At 45.8% G+C, this 18,597-nt stretch overlaps 1 protein-coding gene across 3 annotated transcripts in view; it reads left to right on the top strand.

Moving 5' to 3' along the window:
• Positions 1-18,269, top strand: part of ARIH2 (ariadne RBR E3 ubiquitin protein ligase 2) — a 29,680-nt gene extending 11,411 nt beyond the window's left edge. For 2 of the 3 annotated variants that reach the window (XM_032194122.1, XM_032194123.1), the window contains 13 exons: positions 4,021-4,088; positions 5,778-5,841; positions 7,788-7,935; positions 8,667-8,788; positions 9,444-9,553; positions 10,603-10,720; positions 12,135-12,185; positions 12,281-12,302; positions 13,806-13,957; positions 15,035-15,178; positions 15,530-15,598; positions 16,365-16,448; positions 16,922-17,409. In XM_032194122.1, coding sequence (XP_032050013.1) covers positions 4,021-4,088; positions 5,778-5,841; positions 7,788-7,935; positions 8,667-8,788; positions 9,444-9,553; positions 10,603-10,720; positions 12,135-12,185; positions 12,281-12,302; positions 13,806-13,957; positions 15,035-15,178; positions 15,530-15,598; positions 16,365-16,448; positions 16,922-16,993 — 1,224 coding nt within the window. In that variant the 3' untranslated portion in view covers positions 16,994-17,409. Of the gene's footprint in view, positions 1-4,020; positions 4,089-5,777; positions 5,842-7,787; positions 7,936-8,666; positions 8,789-9,443; positions 9,554-10,602; positions 10,721-12,134; positions 12,186-12,280; positions 12,303-13,805; positions 13,958-15,034; positions 15,179-15,529; positions 15,599-16,364; positions 16,449-16,921; positions 17,410-17,908 lie in introns of those variants that run through there. The other variant, XM_032194124.1, reaches the window with a different exon arrangement.
• Positions 18,270-18,597: the final 328 nt, after the last annotated feature.

The following is an 18,597-nucleotide window of genomic DNA, read 5'->3' as shown; positions in this document are numbered from 1 at the left end:
GGCAGAGCTGTCTTTGTGCTTTCCAAACCCAGCAAGGTACCTGCAGAGCAGCTTTGCAAATTCTTTTGATACTGCCTTGTCCAAGAGTGCCACGCTCTTTCTCACACTTCAGAACCGTGAGAATTTTGCTTATCTTGGAGAGGAGAGAACCCAGGGAGATTAACCTTGAGATTGAAATAAGGAGGGAAAAACACTGGGCTCTCTTCTTCAAAAAGCGAATCAACGTATTTCATGTGGTGACATTTCTTCTTTGTTCTACTTTCAGAATCTAATTTTGTCCGGCATTATGTAAATTTTTTAGATTTTTTTTTTTTATAACTCCTGTAGAGACTTCCCGTTAGGCAGAGCAGCTTCCTCTTTGGCACCCTTCCCTCGTGCAGAAGCGCTGCGCCCCTTCTCCAGCGCGGTGCTGAACACGAGCATGGGTGCCCCGTTCTGACAATCCACGGTCTTCTGTCACTGGGAGGTCAGAGTTAAACTGAGGGAGGTTTGGAAAAGGCTTCTGAAGTGACCAAATTTCTGAAGGTGAAGCTGGAAACTGCAGGTTGGATGATGGGATGCCCAGCCAATTTTCTGTTTTCACCCCGATATGGATAAAGAAGCCTGGTCTTGAATCAGGAATTTTCCAAGTTCAGTTTTGGACTGAGCCAATCTTTGATCTGCAGATTTTAAACTAATGGTAAGAAAAAGAGGAAATGAAAATGAGGGAAAGAAATTCTCTCTTCGTGGAGAGTGTTGTCAAGCACCAGAACGGGCTGCCTGGGGAAGTGGTGGATCCCTGTCCCTGGAGGTATTTAGGAGACGTGGCACTGGGGGACATGGTTTAGTGATGGGACTCGATGTGTCAGGTGGTTAATCTCTAAGGTCTTTTCCGACCTAAAAGACTATATGATTCCAAATAAAATCTTTCAGCCTGATTGCTGTTTTTAGTTTTCCTCTTCACAATTTTAATAAATTTAACCAAGGCTGGAAAAGTTCTGGAGGACTCAAGTTATGCAGAAGCACTGGCACAATTCTGCAGTTGCAGACAAAAACCAAAATACAAATGCAGCATGTAGAATATACATTCCCTTCTGCACTGGGGTCCGTATAAATATTTTACTGAAATATCCTGCTGCCAGCAAGGCACTGAGAGGGCCATCTTGCATCTTCTTTGGGTCTTAATTCTCTGAAAAGAGAATAGAGAAGCGGAAACAAAGTTGACAATTTTTCAAAAGCATCTTTTTCAGTTTGTTTTGTGTCTGAAACAAGGTGTTACTGGTCTTGGATGACCTAAGTCCCTTGTGTCACCCAGTTGCTGACAGAGGACTGAATCAAAGGTTTCTGAAATGTTTCTCAAGTTTGAGATCTTTAATTGTGTAAAACCCCTGGCTGTGCAGGAATCGCCCTGCTGGGCAGCGTGCCCTGGGTACCAGCCGAGCCTCCCTTCTGTGCTGCGAGGCCACAGCTTTCCTTCTGCTTTGGGGCTCGCATCATGAACATGGCTTTAAGAATTCAAAATGTTTTATTCTCGGGTGATTTTATAATGCAAGTAATAAGATTGGCACTACAGCTGGTCTGGTCAGGGCTTGGAAATGGAGCAAAATAAGAGTGGACGCAGAAGCTTTATTCTTCATCCCCTACCAAGACCAAGAGAGCGTGCAGGTGGGGAGCGAAGTTTGGCCACTGTGAGGAGTCAGGTTCACAACCAGGGCCAGAAAGGAATTTCTTTGTGATGGGACTTTCTCAGAACATGTTCTGGAACAAAAAGCAACAGCCTTGCAGAATCACTTGTCTTGATTTTAAATTTCTTCCATGATAGACTTATCTCCAGATCTGTTAACCTGGCATCTTTCGAGAACATTAGTTCTGCCTTTTGCTTAACAATTTGTCTCAAAACCATTTCATTGTTAGGGCAGTTCGTTAGATGTAAGTGCTACTATCTGTATTTATATAATTTTTCATTCTTGGAGGGACTTGTTGATCAGTTCCTCCTCTGGGAACATGTTGCTCTGTATGTTGTTCCTGGAGTCGTGGTGCTGTGACGGATGCTGCACCTCAGGCTGTGAAAATCCAACCAAAAAATGCTCATTTTCATGTGTTACAGATGAGCTTCCCATTTCAGTCTTTTTTTTTTTTTTTCCTTGTCAGGATGGTAGTTCTTACTGCTACCGAGAAATAATTTAGTTACTGTTAGAGCATGATTCATTAGCATGTGGTTTGCATTCGCAGGAAGCCAGTCTTGTAGAGACCACATTCCTGATGCTTGTTTGTTTTACAGAAACAAAATGCAGATGTCTTCCTCGTACAAGCAAGTCAAAGGTGTCTGTCCCGAGCTGAAGCTCTTGCCTGGGTCTGCCAGGCGGAGGTCTTGAGGCAACCTGTCTGAGACAGGCAGTGGCACTTCATGCAAACAGGAGCAGGCTGCACGTGTCCGCTGTGTGCCACGCTGCTGCTGATGGAAGGCTGCTGCGCTGGGAGTGAGCACTGCCTGGGTGTGCTCCGTGCATCCCATCGCTGGTGAAGCCAGGGCAGGTCACCTCCCAGGTGTCTGGCAGCATGAGCTGGTGCTTCAGTTCTTCTGGAAGTTGTTGATGTGAACGTTGAAAAATGACCCTGGGCAGATCAGAAAGCGGAGGTGGCAGGAGTAGGCCAGTCACGTTGTGAAACTGCACCTCTGCCCTGGGTTGGTTTTCCAAGGGTAATGATACGTTTCCAGTAGGTGTGCAGAGCCTGCGTTTCGCAGAAGCAGCAGCCACAGCTCGTTTCTCCCTGTGGGGCCGTGCTGGAGTTGTTGCGTGGCTGTGTTACCAGCGCATCGGGCTCCACCTTTCACCTGCAGCAGGGTTCGAGGCGGCTTGTGGCTTTCCGGCTGCTGACTGGGGCTGGCAGCTTCTCTAGAAAAAATGGATCTCTTCCTGCAGCTGGGATGAAAGTTGTTTTCAGTATGCGTGGTAGACAGAGATGTGATGGTGATAGCTTCTCTCAGAGCAGGGGAGACAGAGCCCTTCCCTGCCAGCAGCTGTGTGAACACAGCTGTGCGGAGCTGCGGCCTTGCTCAGGCACTCCGAACAGAGCAGAGCGAGGAGGTCGGCTCAGGAGCCTCCCGAAATCCAGGGGAGAGGCACTGTGTTTGCAGGAGGCCTGCTTTGTTTGGACTCTGCGAGCCTGACAAGGCACGAAGGGTCCAGAGCCTGGGTAAAGTTCAGCAGCCCCGTGGTTGTGGTCCCGGTGGGTGCGAGCAGACCAGCCCGTTCTCTCCTGAAATGAACCAGTACGTAGAAGCAAGGGGAACTTGCTCGCTTGTACCCTTGTAACATGACTTCAAATGTCGTGTGGCAGGATTCTAGGGGCTGCCCAGCCACTTGCTCTGGCTAGCATGGACCGTGCTAGTGCTTGCCAGGAGCCCGTGTAAGGTGAGCAGGTCTGCATGGAAAGAGTCCCTGCATGGAAAGAGTCCCTGTCAGAGGAGCTTTCCATAGCCCCAGTCTATTCCAGTGCACAACAACTTTCTTTTCTACACTGAAACCTTGGGAAAATATATTTATGTATATATATATATTATTTTTTTCCCCCTACCGTATGCTGACACAGCATGTCTGTGCTTGCAGTTTGTTGCTGCTTCTCCAGCTCTGTAAGCAGGCTCAGCCTGCCCTGCGGGGCCGATGTGGGGCACTTCGCAAAGACCCCGAGCCCTGTCCGGTCTGAGCCTCTCAAGGGGTGCCCACAGTTAGGGCTGGATGTTGGGCTTCCAGGATTTCTTAAAACTAATCACTGATTTCCTGATTCCTTCCTCTTTGTGCTGTTGTGATGAATATTTGGGTTAGTTCAGTACGTCTGTGCTTTATTCCAACCTGTCTATTGTAGATAGACTGGCTGTGAAATTATGTCTACAAGTTTAATGGGAAGTGAATATCACTGAGCTGTTTTACTGGGTTTGTACAATTTATTAGCCTTGTAAGAACATCATAGTCCTGAGCAGAAATGTGTCCTCAGAATATGCCTCACTTTTCTTTTTTTTTTTTTTTTTTTTTAACCTAGGTGTCACATGCTGTTGCAAAACTTGTATTAGTTAGTTTCCACTGGCAAATCTCAGAGATTTTGGAAAGGTAAGTGCAAGTAATCTTACTTCTTCAGTGCTCAGTGCTTTTCCTCCTCTCTTTGCAAGAGTCTTCAGGGCGTAGTGTCTTTTAACAAGTGTCTCTGAACCTGAAAGCAGGCCGCACTGCCGTGCCAGGGAGCAGAGGAGAAATGCTGTTTTGTTGAGGCTGCACTGCCTGTAAAGAATTTGTAAACAGGGAGAGGGGAGTGTCGGTGAATGTCTTTCAGTCTGAGGAATTATCTTCACGCTGGGAACCCTGGAGATGCACACAGCTTAAACAATGAGATAGCAGATTGAGAGAGCTGCATCTATATTTATTTTAACAAATACAAAGTTAACATATGTTCAGTTTGGAACATACGAGCCACAAATCGTAAAGAAACACCGAACTTATGCTGATGTACCACTTAGTCCGTTTGCTTCGAGATTTTTGCTCCCTCTGAATGTGATGTTTTTTCCAAGCTGACTGGCATTTGGAGAGCAGCAGCCGATGGTGTGAGAGAACTAATAAGCGCAGCCCCTTTGTTGCTCTGACAGTGTCACGCTGCAGTGAGTCCTCTGGCTGATTTCAAAAGGAGGCTTCGGACTCTGCCCAAATGTATGCGGGAAGTGTGTCAGGAGGCACTGCTGTCTGGCAGCCCCTCCAGCAAATACTGGCTCCGAACTGAACATTGTCTGAAAATAGAGAGCACATCAGCCTGACTCATTCTGCCATGCCATTTTTGGCCCTGTTAGCCAGCAGCTTCATGCAGAGAACGTATGGGAGATGCATCTCACGTATGGATGTCGTCGCAGCATCCCTGGTAACTGGCTCGTTGGTTACCACGCATCCTGTGAAAGCTTTTCCCTGGGGAATGTGGAGGGTGAGATTCCTGCACAGCAGCTCAGAGCGATTCTGCTGGTTAACTTACGAGGTTTAAACAAGAGGAACTCTGGTGAAGATTTTACTTCTCACGCTGTGACTTTGCAAGTTGTTCTCCATTCGATCTGGTCCTCAAGCTTCTGTCTTGGTACAAACTAGCAGTATCCAATTAAAGATCCCTAAACACACCCAAAAATGCTTGTGGGGAGGGAAGATTTAAATCCTAGTCACAGCTCTGATGCTCCTTTCTATTTCCTGAATTCATGGATGTATTATTGGAGATGCAAACATTCCTCAGCAGTTGAAATCACAAAGACCTGTTTAATTCTAAGGCTGTTGATAGACAGCTTCATATGCCTAAAGGGTGATAATCTGTCATAAAGTAAATACGTAGCTAGATAGTAGACTGCAGCCAAAGTGAGACCTAACCAGGACAGCTTGATTTTTACAAAGGAATGGAAGACGGGCAGAAGCCTCGCTGGAGTGTGTTATCGTGGGCAATGGCTTGAGACTACTTGAGGAGTGAAAATATTAGTGTGGGTAGAAAAATCTTCAAAAAAAATTTCTTGGGGCGGGAGGGCACTTGTAGCAAAATTTCCATTGAGGAATAGAAGGGAAATGTTAATATTTTGAAGAAACTATCGTAAAGTTTTGGTGATGAGAGTTCAGCTCACCCAGTGAGGGGCCTCACATAGCACACACTTCCATGCTCCTCGTCAAAACCTCCACTACCATTCGCAGAGAGCCTGTCATTTATTCGGGTGAGAAGGACCAGTTCAACAGTGCAAAATGTATTCAGAAATGGATCTGATCGTTCTTTAATTGCCTTTTCAGGCACAAGTCTAATGCTGCCCAGTTGCTAGTAGAAGCACGAGTACAGCCCACCTCATCCAAACATGTAAGTATGCTATTTTGGTCTCTTCCCTTGGCAGAGGTGCCTCCGAGCCACCTTGTCGGAGGTGTGCGTTACCAGTGGGCCTGTCCCATATCCACTCTTTGCAGACTCAAGGTCCTACACCCTCAATAAGTGCTGGGTTTATTTTTTAAATGAGAATGCATTCAAGAAGTGTCTAACATGTAAACAGCAGCTTTGCTGTTGTTCTGCAGGTTGTGTTCAAGAATGACTTGCCTCGAGAAAATTAAGCTACTCTTTTGGCAGGAGTGATGGTAAACAATGGCAGGAGCAGAGTGCATGGGCCTGGCTACCTCTTCTGATACTGCTCGCTCTGTAAAAGACACTAGAGGAAGTTCTGGCTGCGCAGTGAGCAGTGCCTGTCTGTGGCTAGAACAGAGGTTTTTTTCTTGAGATGGCTAAGTTGGCTCCACTGCTCTGCTCAAGGATGCTTAAGCCAAATCTCTCAGTGGTGTTTCTGCTGAGCCGGTCAGTATTGGTATTTGAACCCCCAGCTTGTGTTCTGCAGCCAGGGCTCCATGGGTTCTTAGATACTTTTTTTTTTTTTCTTCTAAAAGGTTAGTTTAAGGCTTGACACAATTGTTTTGATATCAGTACATTGCAGTCTTTTTGCATATGCTAGGGCTAGTCGCTCTGTGCTGCAGCTCCTAGTGCAGAATAATGATGTTTTGGGGGACTCTTTGGGACATACACTCATACCGTAGAGCAACTGACCCTACAGGGAGAAGCTACAGTGGGACAGCTCAGAGAAAAGCTTTGAGGGATGGCTTTCAAAGGTTCTAGGTAGCGTGCTTGCTGCTCATGTTGAGCAGTTGATCTGCGCAGTTGCTGAGTTGATGAATTTTGTTTTTGTCTATAAGTGAGGCTGCTTAGAACAAAGTTGCTTTATTTCTTTTTCATGTGGTCATGCTACAAAACAAGCTCTACTGGTCATGTGGCTGGGCACTCATGCTGCTGCTCCTCCGTGTCTCTGGCATGCGGAGCTATGCATGGCAGCTTGACGTCTGCCTCGCACGAGCTTCTCAAAGAGCAGCAAAGGTTTAAGCAGTGGAAAGTGATTATATGGCTTCTCTGTGAAAAGGGAAATAGGAGCATAAAGTCCTGTTAACAGCTTTGTAGAGTCTCGCTTTTGCTAAACACTGTGCTAGACCTAGTTGTTCAGGTCCCAAGGGTGAGCCAAAATGTGTTAGAGGCTGTTTTTGCTGTCTAGGGATTAGTTCTGCACTACCCACGGGGAGACCAGACGGCTTCCTGGTGAAGCAATAGCAGAATTATGCCTGACTTGAAACAAACCTTCTAATCCTTTTCAGTTGGAGAGATGAAGCCTATTTTGCCAAATGTAGTGTAGGCAGAAAATAAGAGATGTGAGAAGATCCCTGAACTTTGCGATGGTCTGTGAACAACCTTTTCTCCTTGTATAAGCTCTCTACATGCCATACCTTCATTTGCATATCAAATACCCGCTACCCATACCCAGAATCATTGTCCAGTAAGAGAGCATTGCTAAGCCTGCTTCCAGCTCTAGCTGCTCTTCATGGCCTGTGGAACAGTGATCGAATCTAACCCAGCTAACAAAGAATATCAGTAAATGCAGGAAAGGACACACACAAAGATTTATTTTCTCACTTTTCAAACAAGGAAAAAGTAAGAACCAGAAAAATAAAGGTGGGTTCTGTGTAGCGCTAGACAAGAGGCAGGAGCTGTTCAGTGACTGTTCATCTGTTGTGCTCCCTGAGGCTGAAGAGGTGCAAGAGAAGGGCTGACTGCCGGGCAGTGCAGCACCCCAGCACGCCACTCACTTAGGAACCTGTTCTGGCTTAGAGCTCCTCTCATTGTCCCAGTGAAGGTGATGAAAGTGACTGTGGGTGAGGTTGAGAACTCTCCAGGGAAGCTGGGAGGCTTTCCCTGTAATGCTGATTTGTCTCTTGCAGGCAATGGTACATTCCTCCCATCACTGCGCAGTGTGCATGCAGTTTGTCCGGAAGGAGAACTTGCTTTCTCTGGCTTGTCAGCACCAGTTCTGTCGCAGCTGCTGGGAGCAGCATTGTACAGTGCTCGTCAAGGATGGCGTCGGAGTTGGTGAGTTTGACTCGTGTGTGGTAGCGGGTCTGTATTTGACGTGCTGGCTGCTCTGCAGATGACTGGCAGAATTGCTCTGAAAGAAAGAATTGCTCTGAAAGTAATGAGAAGCTGGAGCATGGAGTGGGTTCTTGTGACAAACCTAACTTTAACTAGCAGTCTTACGTGAATCCCTGGTGAGCGTTGCCATACCACCTGGAGAGCTCTGCTCCTGCCTAACAAAACCTGCAAGTCCAGAGTTCCATTTGCTGCTCTTTTCCCCTTTGTGATCTCAAGAGCATGACTGTAACAAATTAAAAGTTGAAAATCTTCTGCGTTTTGAGATTGCATCTCTGGTGATGTGTGGTTGCATTGCCCTGGGAATCGGTGTGGATGCAAACATCCGTTTCCTTGGTGTTGGCCAGTAGTAGCCAGAGTTGCTTTGGGCTTCTTTATCCTGTCATTCATTCCGGTGTGGCAGTAACATGCAATTTTCTGCTTCAAGTATCTGACTTTGTGAGCCCTGGTTGAAACACTTACTGATGCTGGATACATTTGTGCCCTGTCATCTTTCTGTGAATACAGTTGGGCTTTAGCTTTTCAGCAGCCCTGATAGATTTGCTAGGTCTGTTTCACAGTTGTGTCCCTCTTGCCACAACAACAGATGGCACCTAGGAAACTGTGTTGAATGCTATCTCTGTCTCTGCTCCTTTTAGCACAAATTGCACTGTGCTGAAATGCTGTTTTCTCAGGGGTCTCCTGCATGGCTCAGGACTGCCTACTTCGGACACCAGAAGACTTTGTGTTTCCATTGCTGCCTAGTGAAGAGCTGAAAGACAAATACAGGCGCTACCTCTTCAGGGACTATGTGGAGGTATTGTCTTTTTCAGGCTTAAAATACCCTGGATTAATTCACCAATGACTTGCAGAAATTGTGCTTGAGGTGCTTTGCATCTCTGATTAGAAATGCAGTAACTGCAGCAGAATTGTCCCTCATAAACATGACGTCGGTGCTCCTGTAGTACAGCCTCACTGACAAAATGCTCTAGCAGGTTGCCAAAGTAAATTCTGCAGTAAGGTCACCCAGTAACTGCTTGGCTAGTGCTTGGCTCTTTTCCTCAAGTAGAATTCTCAGAATGTTTCAGCTGAGAACCTCAAACTTAAGTCTGAGTTTTAAAGCCCTCCTTGCTCTTGCCACAGATATTTTAGGCTCTGAAAAGTAAGTCCTTCACCTTAGTGAAGGACCAACTGGACTGGTTTGCTCAATAACATTTTTGTGAGATTTATTAAGATATACATGGTTAAGGTTAAATGTGCAGGGAATATTCTGGTTACTGGGAACAGACTGGGAAAAGTAAAGAAACAGGGAAGCAAGTATGAAAGAGTGGTGTCACCTCTTTTCAATAAGTGGGAGGAAACAGCCACCACAAGAAAGCAGCTGAGTACATTCTGGGGCATAAGATGAGGATGGGGAACGTTTCTGCTCTTCTACATACGTTGCTGATCTTATCACCTTGATATGTTCACAGAGCCATTATCAGCTGCAGCTGTGTCCTGGTGCAGATTGTCCTATGGTCATACAGGTACAGGAGCCAAAAGCCCGGCGAGTGCAGTGCAATCGTTGCAATGAGGTCTTCTGGTAAGAAACAGAAAAGGTTAAAGATCATGGGGAAATTATATGCTGTCCTCAGAGCTACTCCGTTTGCTTGCCAACAGGTTCAGCGTGTGAAAAAGCATCTCAAATGCTTTGCTAGAGTTGTTTGTAACTTGAGTTAGTTTGAGTAATTGGACACTTGGTGTCTGACTTCTGCAGGTGGTCAGCCTTCCCCTTGCTCCCTAAACTCCTTGGAGTTGGGCATTCTGACAGTCAGGGAACACAGGGCTTGAGTAACAAAGGGGTTAAAAATCTTCCTTTCTCATATGCTGGTTGACTAGGTTACAAATTTTGCTGCAGTCAAAGTGAGTGGTAGAGAATCTGGTAATGGTTGTGGAGGCCTTGCAGCTATCTGCTGATACTGTGTTTTTAGGCTTATTACAAGTTTTTGATGCCCAGAGTGTCTGGTGTGTTTCGAGGCTGTCAGGAGAACAAATTCCTGCTGAATAGGAACACTAATGGTCCTTGTCTGCCTTCAAGTACAAATGGGGCAAGAGTAAAAAGGTAGTTTGTAGGGCTGCTGAAGTGTATTCTGCTATTGGTCTCCAGAATCACTGCTGTTGAGAACGCCTGTGGAGTGTGATACAAGGGTTTGAGAGCCCCAACTCCCTGGTATGTCTGTGCAAACAGCCCTCGCTCACCGGGGGCTGTTTGGGTTGTGCTAATGCAGGAGGATGATATCTGTCACTGGAGTCAGTTTACTTGTAAAGCCACTGGTATGCTCCAGGCCTCTACACTCATGTTAGAGCAGAGGTAGGTAGAGTCAGCAGGGAGGGATGTGTCAGCCCTCAGACACATTTTTGACAGAGAAGGCCTCTTCTCTCTCATCCTGATGCCAGTTTCTGCACAGGAGAGTGGTGCTTTATTGGAGCTCTCACTTGGTCTTTGCACTTTGGTAATGCATGAGTGCATTTGTAGCCCTTACCCTCACTTGGCCTCCCAGATTTTGGTCATCAGGAAAACCTCGTTCTTGAGTGACTTCCCAGGAAATTGACATGCCGTGTCTTTTTCTTCTTTTCTTTTTCTCTGTTAAGCTTTAAGTGTCGGCAGATGTACCACGCACCTACAGACTGTGCTACCATCCGGAAATGGCTCACCAAGTGTGCAGATGACTCCGAAACAGCCAACTACATCAGTGCTCACACTAAAGATGTAAGGCCGAGCACCTACTTGTTTTCCTTTGTCCTCTAGTCCTGCCTGGGAAGCAAGCTACAGCTGTGTACATACTTAGCATCGTGTGCTGCTTTTTCACAGGCTGTAAATTCTCACAGCTTTCTAAGGCCAGTGATACAACACAGCTGAATGTGTGGGGAATGCTTTGCACACGAGGTCCAGCTGCCCTCCTGCAGCATGGTCCTCGCTCCAGACCTAGTGTGAATGTCTTTGGCAGCCAGCTGTGCTGCCCTCCCATGGGCAAAAGGCAGAATTGTGGCTGCTTCAAAATGATCAGTGAAGGTATATTTCAAATGGAAAGAGGGTGCATAAGTGCAGTCAGTAAATGCTGGTGGTGTTTAACCCTGAACACCTGTGTGGAGTGCTGTGAATTAGGTGAGGGAGATAGTCCTGATTTGGCAAAGAGAACAAAAAGGAGTTAGATTAAATCTGTAACTTAGCTGGTGAAGTACTTCTAGTAGATTTAGACTCAAGAAAAAGAAATAGTACTACATATTGTGCACTCTATCTGTGGAATTGTCTTAAAAGGTTGTAGGCAAACTGCTAGATTAGCCGTCTCTAGACTGGAACTTTAAGTTTCTTTGGGGAATTTTGTGGTCTGAATTCAAAATAGTACTTAGTTGGCTGGCATTTATTTTACCATAACCGATAGCAATTGTGACAGTGCTAATTAGGCACAAGCTTCAGCTATGCTCGGGAAGTGCGTAGTTAGACCAGAGACCCTAAATATATTTCTTTTTCTGGAGAGTGTGATGGTGCTGTATTTGCTATGCTCATTCGTAAACATAAAGTTCTGTTATGTTCAGCGTTGTTGAGGCACACGTTTTACCTGCTGTTAAAACTTATAAAAAAACAACAAAACTCGCTTCCTTCTTTGTACCTATGCAACCCAAAAAATATTGCTGAACTTGACACCCCCATGGCATCAGTGGACTGCTGATGGAGCAAAGAAGTGTGCAGCTCACTGTGGTCAGACATCCTTTTCTACTACCTAAATTATCATCTGCTAGGGGCTGTGGAAGGCAGGATACAGAGCTGGTTATCTTGTCTGAGGAGCTGTGGAAGCTACTGTCGCATGTGCCTGTACCTGAGCAACTGCTAAATGCTAACTCTGAGACCTTCAGCGTTAGAAGCAGCAACAGCAGCAAACTTGTTTTCCGGAGCAAGCAATCCAGTGCTGCTGTGCAACATCCCTGGCTTTCTGCCTCCTTCTAAATTGAGCTGCCAGTAATTGGTGGGAGTAAGAGTGTATATATATTAATATTTTCACGTATGCATATTTTAAAAAAGGGAGGGAGGGGAAGCCAGGGTAGAATAATCATGCAAGCATTGTCATTCTCCAGAAATCTGCTGGAGACAGAGTTGGGTCTAACAAATGTTTCTGTTTCCCCAGTGTCCGAAGTGCAATATCTGTATTGAAAAGAATGGAGGCTGCAATCACATGGTGAGCAGTTCCCTGAATGCGTCAGATCTTCCTTTTTCTAAGCAGAATTTTTTTTCCACTTCCCACTAACCAGTGCCTCCTGTCTTCTCTTTCAGCAATGCTCCAAATGCAAGCACGGTAAGTAGAATCTGCAAAACAGTTTTCTCAGTAATGGGGGTTAGAGATGTTCTCTTCTCTTTTTTGTGCTATGAAGGTGAACTGTCAACACCGACCAATTTTCTTCCCTCCCCCTAGTAAAAGGTGAACAGGGTTCTAATTACAGCCTTGCGTGATAGCTTTTTTCCCCACTGTCTATGATCTCAGCTGGGTTCTGATTCAGCGCTAGTTTGGCTCCCTCTCCCTGACATGTCCAATAAATAGAGAAGTCTTCATCTCTGCTGTAATATTAACAGTGGAAATTATCTTATTAAATGCTTTCCACGTAAATGTATTTATCATCAGCTGAAAATACTGGCAGAACTGATCTTTTTACTCAGATCAGCTTAAGTCCTTCTGCTCACTGCTAGAAATAATGAGGTACAGCCCAGCTGAAACTGCAGGAGTTGTGAACTGTTCCGCATCACATTATCTGTTGGATTTCTTAGTCCACCCCTGTGCAATTAGCAGCCGAACTGTCTTTGGTCCATTGTGTGCTCCTACAAAGTGACAGCCTGTTCTTGCACAGATCTTCTCATGGCAGAATTAATTTCTGTTGCCTTGGAGCAAGATAGCTCGTTTTCTGGCCCTTTGTGTCGTGTGCTGCTAGGAAATATTATAATATCAGAACCTTACTTGGATGATGATTAAAGATTGCTGTCCTTTCTCATTTCCTTTGCTTTGGGGTCCTCAGCAGCACTGGATGTGATTTGATGGAGCTCTGTGACAAGGGTGAGCAAGCAAGTGCAAAGGTACCATGGTGACTAGCACTCGAGAAGGCTGGTGAACTCTGGAAATAGCAATTTCAGTCTCTTATAATCAGTGATACAAAAGTGATTCTTATGGTAGCAACTTAATCTCCATCTTTTTTCCTTTCTAGCAGAACACTCACAGCCTCGCTCTGAAATCAGGAAACTGTCAAACGGGTTTTGCTATTGCTCTCTTTCCTCCACTTTCTTCCCAGTTCAGTGGCTCCTAACTTGAAGCGTTATTAACCACTGATATCTGAAGTCACCCAGGTAGTTCTCTCTTTGAGAGAGCTGAGGGCAGACTTTTGCATGAGTTAGTTTCCTTTTGGATTTGATTGTTCATATTTTATTCAGCCAGAGATTCGCATGGGGCAGTACACCAGCAGTGGGGAGGATGCATCTCACAAATAAGACCACAGCCCGCCTCTTCTTTAACCCGGAGTGACAGCCTGTGCAGAGCACAAGATCCGTGCATGGGTCTTGGTGTACAGAATGCAGCACTCCAGGGTTTACTTTCCATAATTGCACAGGAGGCTGTACAGTGAAAATCTTCGAGACAGGCTGGTATTTTTGGCTCACTGGTGTGTTCTGTTTTGCAAGATGATACAAAATGTATGTTTCTTGGCTTAGCAGAAATAGCTGAAAGCAGATGGGTTGTGTCTCCTGAAGCTTTTCTCTCTTAGAGATGTGGGTTTTTTTCTGTGCATCACAGTGGGTTTTTCACTGTTTTCTGCAGACTTCTGCTGGATGTGTCTGGGAGACTGGAAGACTCATGGCAGCGAGTACTACGAATGCAGTCGGTACAAAGAGAATCCTGATATTGTAAACCAGAGTCAGCAAGCACAGGCCAGGGAGGCCCTTAAGAAGTACTTGTTCTATTTTGAGAGGGTAGGAGACATCTCTTTGGCCAGAGCTGCTGTAGCCTTTTAATGCTCCCTGCCTGGTGCAAAGGTCATTGCCAGCAATCTCCGTGCAAGAAACTGCCCAAAGAGAATTTGTGCTGAATTTTCAGGCCCTGTTCTTTCTTACTCAGTCCCGCCCTGTGAGTCCCATCCAAACGACTAATGTCATCCCCAAAGCAAATCACGTTTGCTCCTGCATTTCCTTGTGCTAGAGAAAATCAGTATTAGCCCTGTAGCCCTGTGCCACTATATTGTTTTCCTGCAGGCTGAGTGCTGCTGCAGTAGGTAGATACTGCTCCTGTTATTTCCTTTCAGGATTGGAGAACTTCATTTCCTTGCAGTGTGTCTTTTATAGAAGCCAAGAATAAATTCCATTCAAAACTCCATTGGCTGTAGCAAAGCTTTCCTAAAGAGTCACATAATGATATTTTTTTAAATTGCAGTCACAGCACCTCTGTCCACACAACTAACTCAATGCACCTGGACATACGGTGCAATTCTAGAACAGCGTCTCTAGAAGAGAACATGGTAGAGGTTCAATTCTGCTGCGTTTCAGTGCACTTGTTCTCCCTATTAAAATGAGTTTATTTTTCATACTATGAGCCAAGTCCTATGATAAAATAAATGTGTTCATTCCTGGCTCTCTAGAGCAACAGGCTTTGGGAAATGGCCATGCTTACAGCATGCACGTGGGTGTTAGAGTCCACTGAGACCATGTTAAATGTTAATTTGAACTTTTGTCCTTTCTATAGAAATCCTTTAAGTAGGGGAATCGCTGTAACTTCCCATCGTGTTAGATACAAGGTCGCTGTGCAACCAGAGGGCATTCCCATTCTGAGGAGCTGGGTTTGCTCCCTGCTCTTTCCTGCCATCAGTCTGTTGTACACAGCCTCCGCTACTTGCTACTGGAGCCGCTCCCTTGCTGTTCTTTCCCACAGCATGTTTTGCCTTGCTGGACTCCTGTCCCACTTTGATTTCTGCTTGCTAGAGCTTGTGCTTTTACAGCAAAGGTATTCTGGTCTCATGCTGTCTTTTTCTTTCCCCTTCTCCCCACCCCTTGCAGTGGGAGAATCACAATAAAAGCTTGCAGCTGGAGGCACAGACGTACCAGCGAATCCAGGAAAAAATTCAGGAAAGAGTTATGAACAACTTGGGAACATGGATAGACTGGCAATACCTACAAAATGCTGCAAAACTCCTTGCAAAGGTGGGTAGGTGTGACTTGTTTGGTGAAGAGAAGAGAATCTACACATGAGAATGCTGAATTCACAACACCTAGTGCGAGGAAGGGAATTTGGGGATTATGGCTGTGTGAGACAGTACCTCCAGTCTAGGCCATGAACTAGCCAAAAATTATCTGGAAGTGACCTCTGGAAACTTACACTTTAACTGTACAAATCCTTCCAAGGAAGGTGTAGGAAGTTCCAGCATCAAGTGTCCAGTCATCCTTGTCAGAAGGTAGCTTGCTGTAGTGGCTGTAGACAACTGACTGTGCTGACTTCCAGGTCTGAGCTCTTGTCCTTCTTTTCTCTCCCTCTTCCCCTCTGGCCCCCCACAGTGTCGTTATACCCTGCAGTACACATATCCATATGCCTACTACATGGAGTCTGGTCCCAGAAAGAAACTGGTAAGATGTTTTGCTCTTTTTTTCGCTTACAGCTTTTTGGGGTGTAGCTGGCAGCATGCTGGGATGAGTGACTAGCCAGACATCCCTCTTCAATTCCAGAGCTTGAGTGTCTGAAATAATAGTCCTGAGTTTGAGGTAAGGACAGGACAAACATACGTGGTTTTGCAACTTTTCTCCTCACTTTGAGTGGACGAGCAGCTCAGTCCTCTGATGTGTTACATTGTTTTCCCAGGGCAGCACTGCACTTTCACTAACAAGCAATTTATCCAAAATATTTTGAGGCTTGAAGTGTACCAAGTTCCTTGGTAAGACTATGGCAGTGCTGTAGCTAGTATCCAAGCTCTTCCCATAGAACACATCATGTGTGTTCTCTCAGGCTGCGCACAGACGTTCTCGTGGAGCTGACTGTGCCAGTGGAACAAGTTACTGCTCCCAGCAGTGGTTAGCAGTCCCTCAGCTCTGCCTGCAGAGCTGCTCACAGGAGCATTTCCTGACCCACTTACTGGCAGAGTGAGCTGAGTTAGTAGGTATTTGTGGCTTGTAGTGTTTCTAGGCTGACATGGTTAATTTTGAGTGATGCAGGTTGGGGAGTGCTCACACAAGGAACTCCTGGAAGCTAAAGGCAGACCGGGAGGAGGCACAAACCTGCTCTGCCAGCACAGCTGTCAGCAGAACACATTTGTCTGCTCCTCAAGTATAGCTTGTGGAATGAGGCTGCTCCACTAAGCCAGTTTCTTGTTGCTGTCTCTAATTTTGCTGTTTGCAGTTTGAATACCAGCAGGCCCAGCTGGAAGCTGAAATTGAAAATCTCTCATGGAAGGTGGAGCGAGCAGACAGCTATGACAGAGGGGTGAGTGTTCTGCTTGCTTTAGCCTGCTGGCCAGATTTTGTAATGGTCAGGCTTACCACTTCTGCAGGAGAGCTAAGGCAGCTCAGTGAGGTTGCTGAGAGACTAGACCCAGAATCTCGCCGTTCTTCCTTTAGCCCAGTGGGTGTTGTAAAAATGGAATGCTCACTGCTTTATGGGAGAGGAGGGAGGGCTGCAGTGAGTCCTGGAGAACTGAAGCAGGACCAGCAAAACTGTGGAGGAAGCTGCCTGTGGACCTCTGATTAAGAGCAGATTCCTTAAGTGCTTGGCTTTTTAGACAGAGCAAGAGCTGGGTAACAGCAGTCAGCCTATGTCAAAAGGAAGCAGGATCTGTAATCTTAGAGTGCACGTGAAGCGTGAAGGTTGGTGTTTATCAGATGAGCTGAGTCCCTAAAAAGAAATGTACTTGTGTCTGGGGAATTCACACTAACTGTTTCTACCTTTTGTTTTACCAGGACTTAGAGAACCAGATGCACATAGCGGAGCAGAGACGAAGGACCCTGCTGAAAGACTTCCATGACACATAAGACAGGAGGAAATGACAAAGTGCAGGGGTGAGAGCAGCAAGTGAAGTGATGGCAGCTTCACCAGGATAAGCAGGCACTGCCTCTGGGAGAACACGGCCAAGGACAAAGCCACCCCTCCCCTTGCAAGTCAGACACATGCAAACACCACATCTTAGTCCAGTTTGTTCTCTTATCTTTCTGTTTCTGTTTCTGCCAGGCTAGAGGCCAGAGTTCAGATTGGCGTATTTCCTGGGACATTTCCCTCCTGCCCTTGATGGTTTCAAAAGGGGAGGGAGTTTTTCTCTGAATGGCTGTTAATAGTATTAGATCATTACAATTTATGTAATTTTCAACGGTTGTACAATTATACAGACAAACCTTAGAATAACACACAACCCTTTTTAAAAATAAATTGGCAGTGGAGTGTTTTTCCTTAATCTGCTGGTAAATTGTAATGGGCTTTTCCCCCTCTCCTGCTCCCTTCCTCTGACCCAGAAATCCTCCTAGGCAGGGAAGGAGGCTACAAAATAACTCGGCTATATTTCCTGATGCTCCTTTAGCCAGGACATTGTAGCATTGGCATTGCATGAGGAGAGTGGCTGGTGTTAAGAGTGGCTGCTGCTGTGTCTGACCTGACAGTACCAGCAGTGGCTGTGATTTAGAATGATTACATGCAACGTCTCTTTTCTTGTAAATCAGCTGTGCAAAGTCCTGCTGCTCAAACAAAAGCAAACAGAGGAATTGTAGGGGAGGGAGCAGGTTAACAACTGGGGGATATGCGTTGAGCCAGGTCACATTCTGCATTTGATGAATTTTAGGTCTTCCATGTAGATTTTTTGCTTTCCTTGTTTTTGTGGGGAGGGTATTGTATTGCCAAAGTGAGTGATGAGGGAATAGTAGCATACAGTTGTTAATCAAAGCTTGGGGCTTTTTCAGGGTGAAACAATCCATGCAACCTGGTAAAGAATACTTGTGCCTGCTGGGTAACATGGTTGAGAAAATTTGATCCCATTCATCAAGGTGAAACTAAAACTCCGCGACGCTATGAGGAGGAACGATTATGTACAACACACTTCCTGGCACTTGTTGGCAATGTGGACAGGCACTTGAACCTAGGTGCACTGCTCGTGCAGAGCCTGCACCAAGCCAGGCAGGAAATTAACTAGCAAAATTAATTTATTTGTATATTAGTATCAATACTTGGTGAGGACTTATCAGAAAATTGGTTGTTAGGAGCATGTGGAGCTTTTCTATTAACATTTTTTCTAATGTAAAATATACACTAAAATAAAAATATGAAAACCTAGTTCATCTTGGTAGGGGTTAACATGAAAAAAAAAGGTTGCTTGAATGTTGATGCTTGCCTGTTTGCTGTAGGAAGCAGGCCCTGTGTTCAGCTTTCACAGGTGTGTGTCCGGCACCAGCACCAGGAGTGGGGGGGTGTGTGGCCGGTAAGGTGGAGCTGGAGCCTCTGAATTGAGGACATCGGGGGCTCCTCTTCCATGCTGCATTGCCTTTGACGTGTTGTCTGCCAAGTGACGCTGTATAGAAACAACAAAGGTTAAACTGAGGGGGTGGGGGGGATGCTGAATTGCTGCGTGTCAGCAGCTGGGGCCGTTCTCATG

Source organism: Aythya fuligula, chromosome 10 (genome assembly GCF_009819795.1).
Source record: "Aythya fuligula isolate bAytFul2 chromosome 10, bAytFul2.pri, whole genome shotgun sequence".
NCBI classification, from domain to species: domain Eukaryota; kingdom Metazoa; phylum Chordata; class Aves; order Anseriformes; family Anatidae; genus Aythya; species Aythya fuligula.
This window is presented reverse-complemented; position numbering and strand designations above follow the sequence as displayed.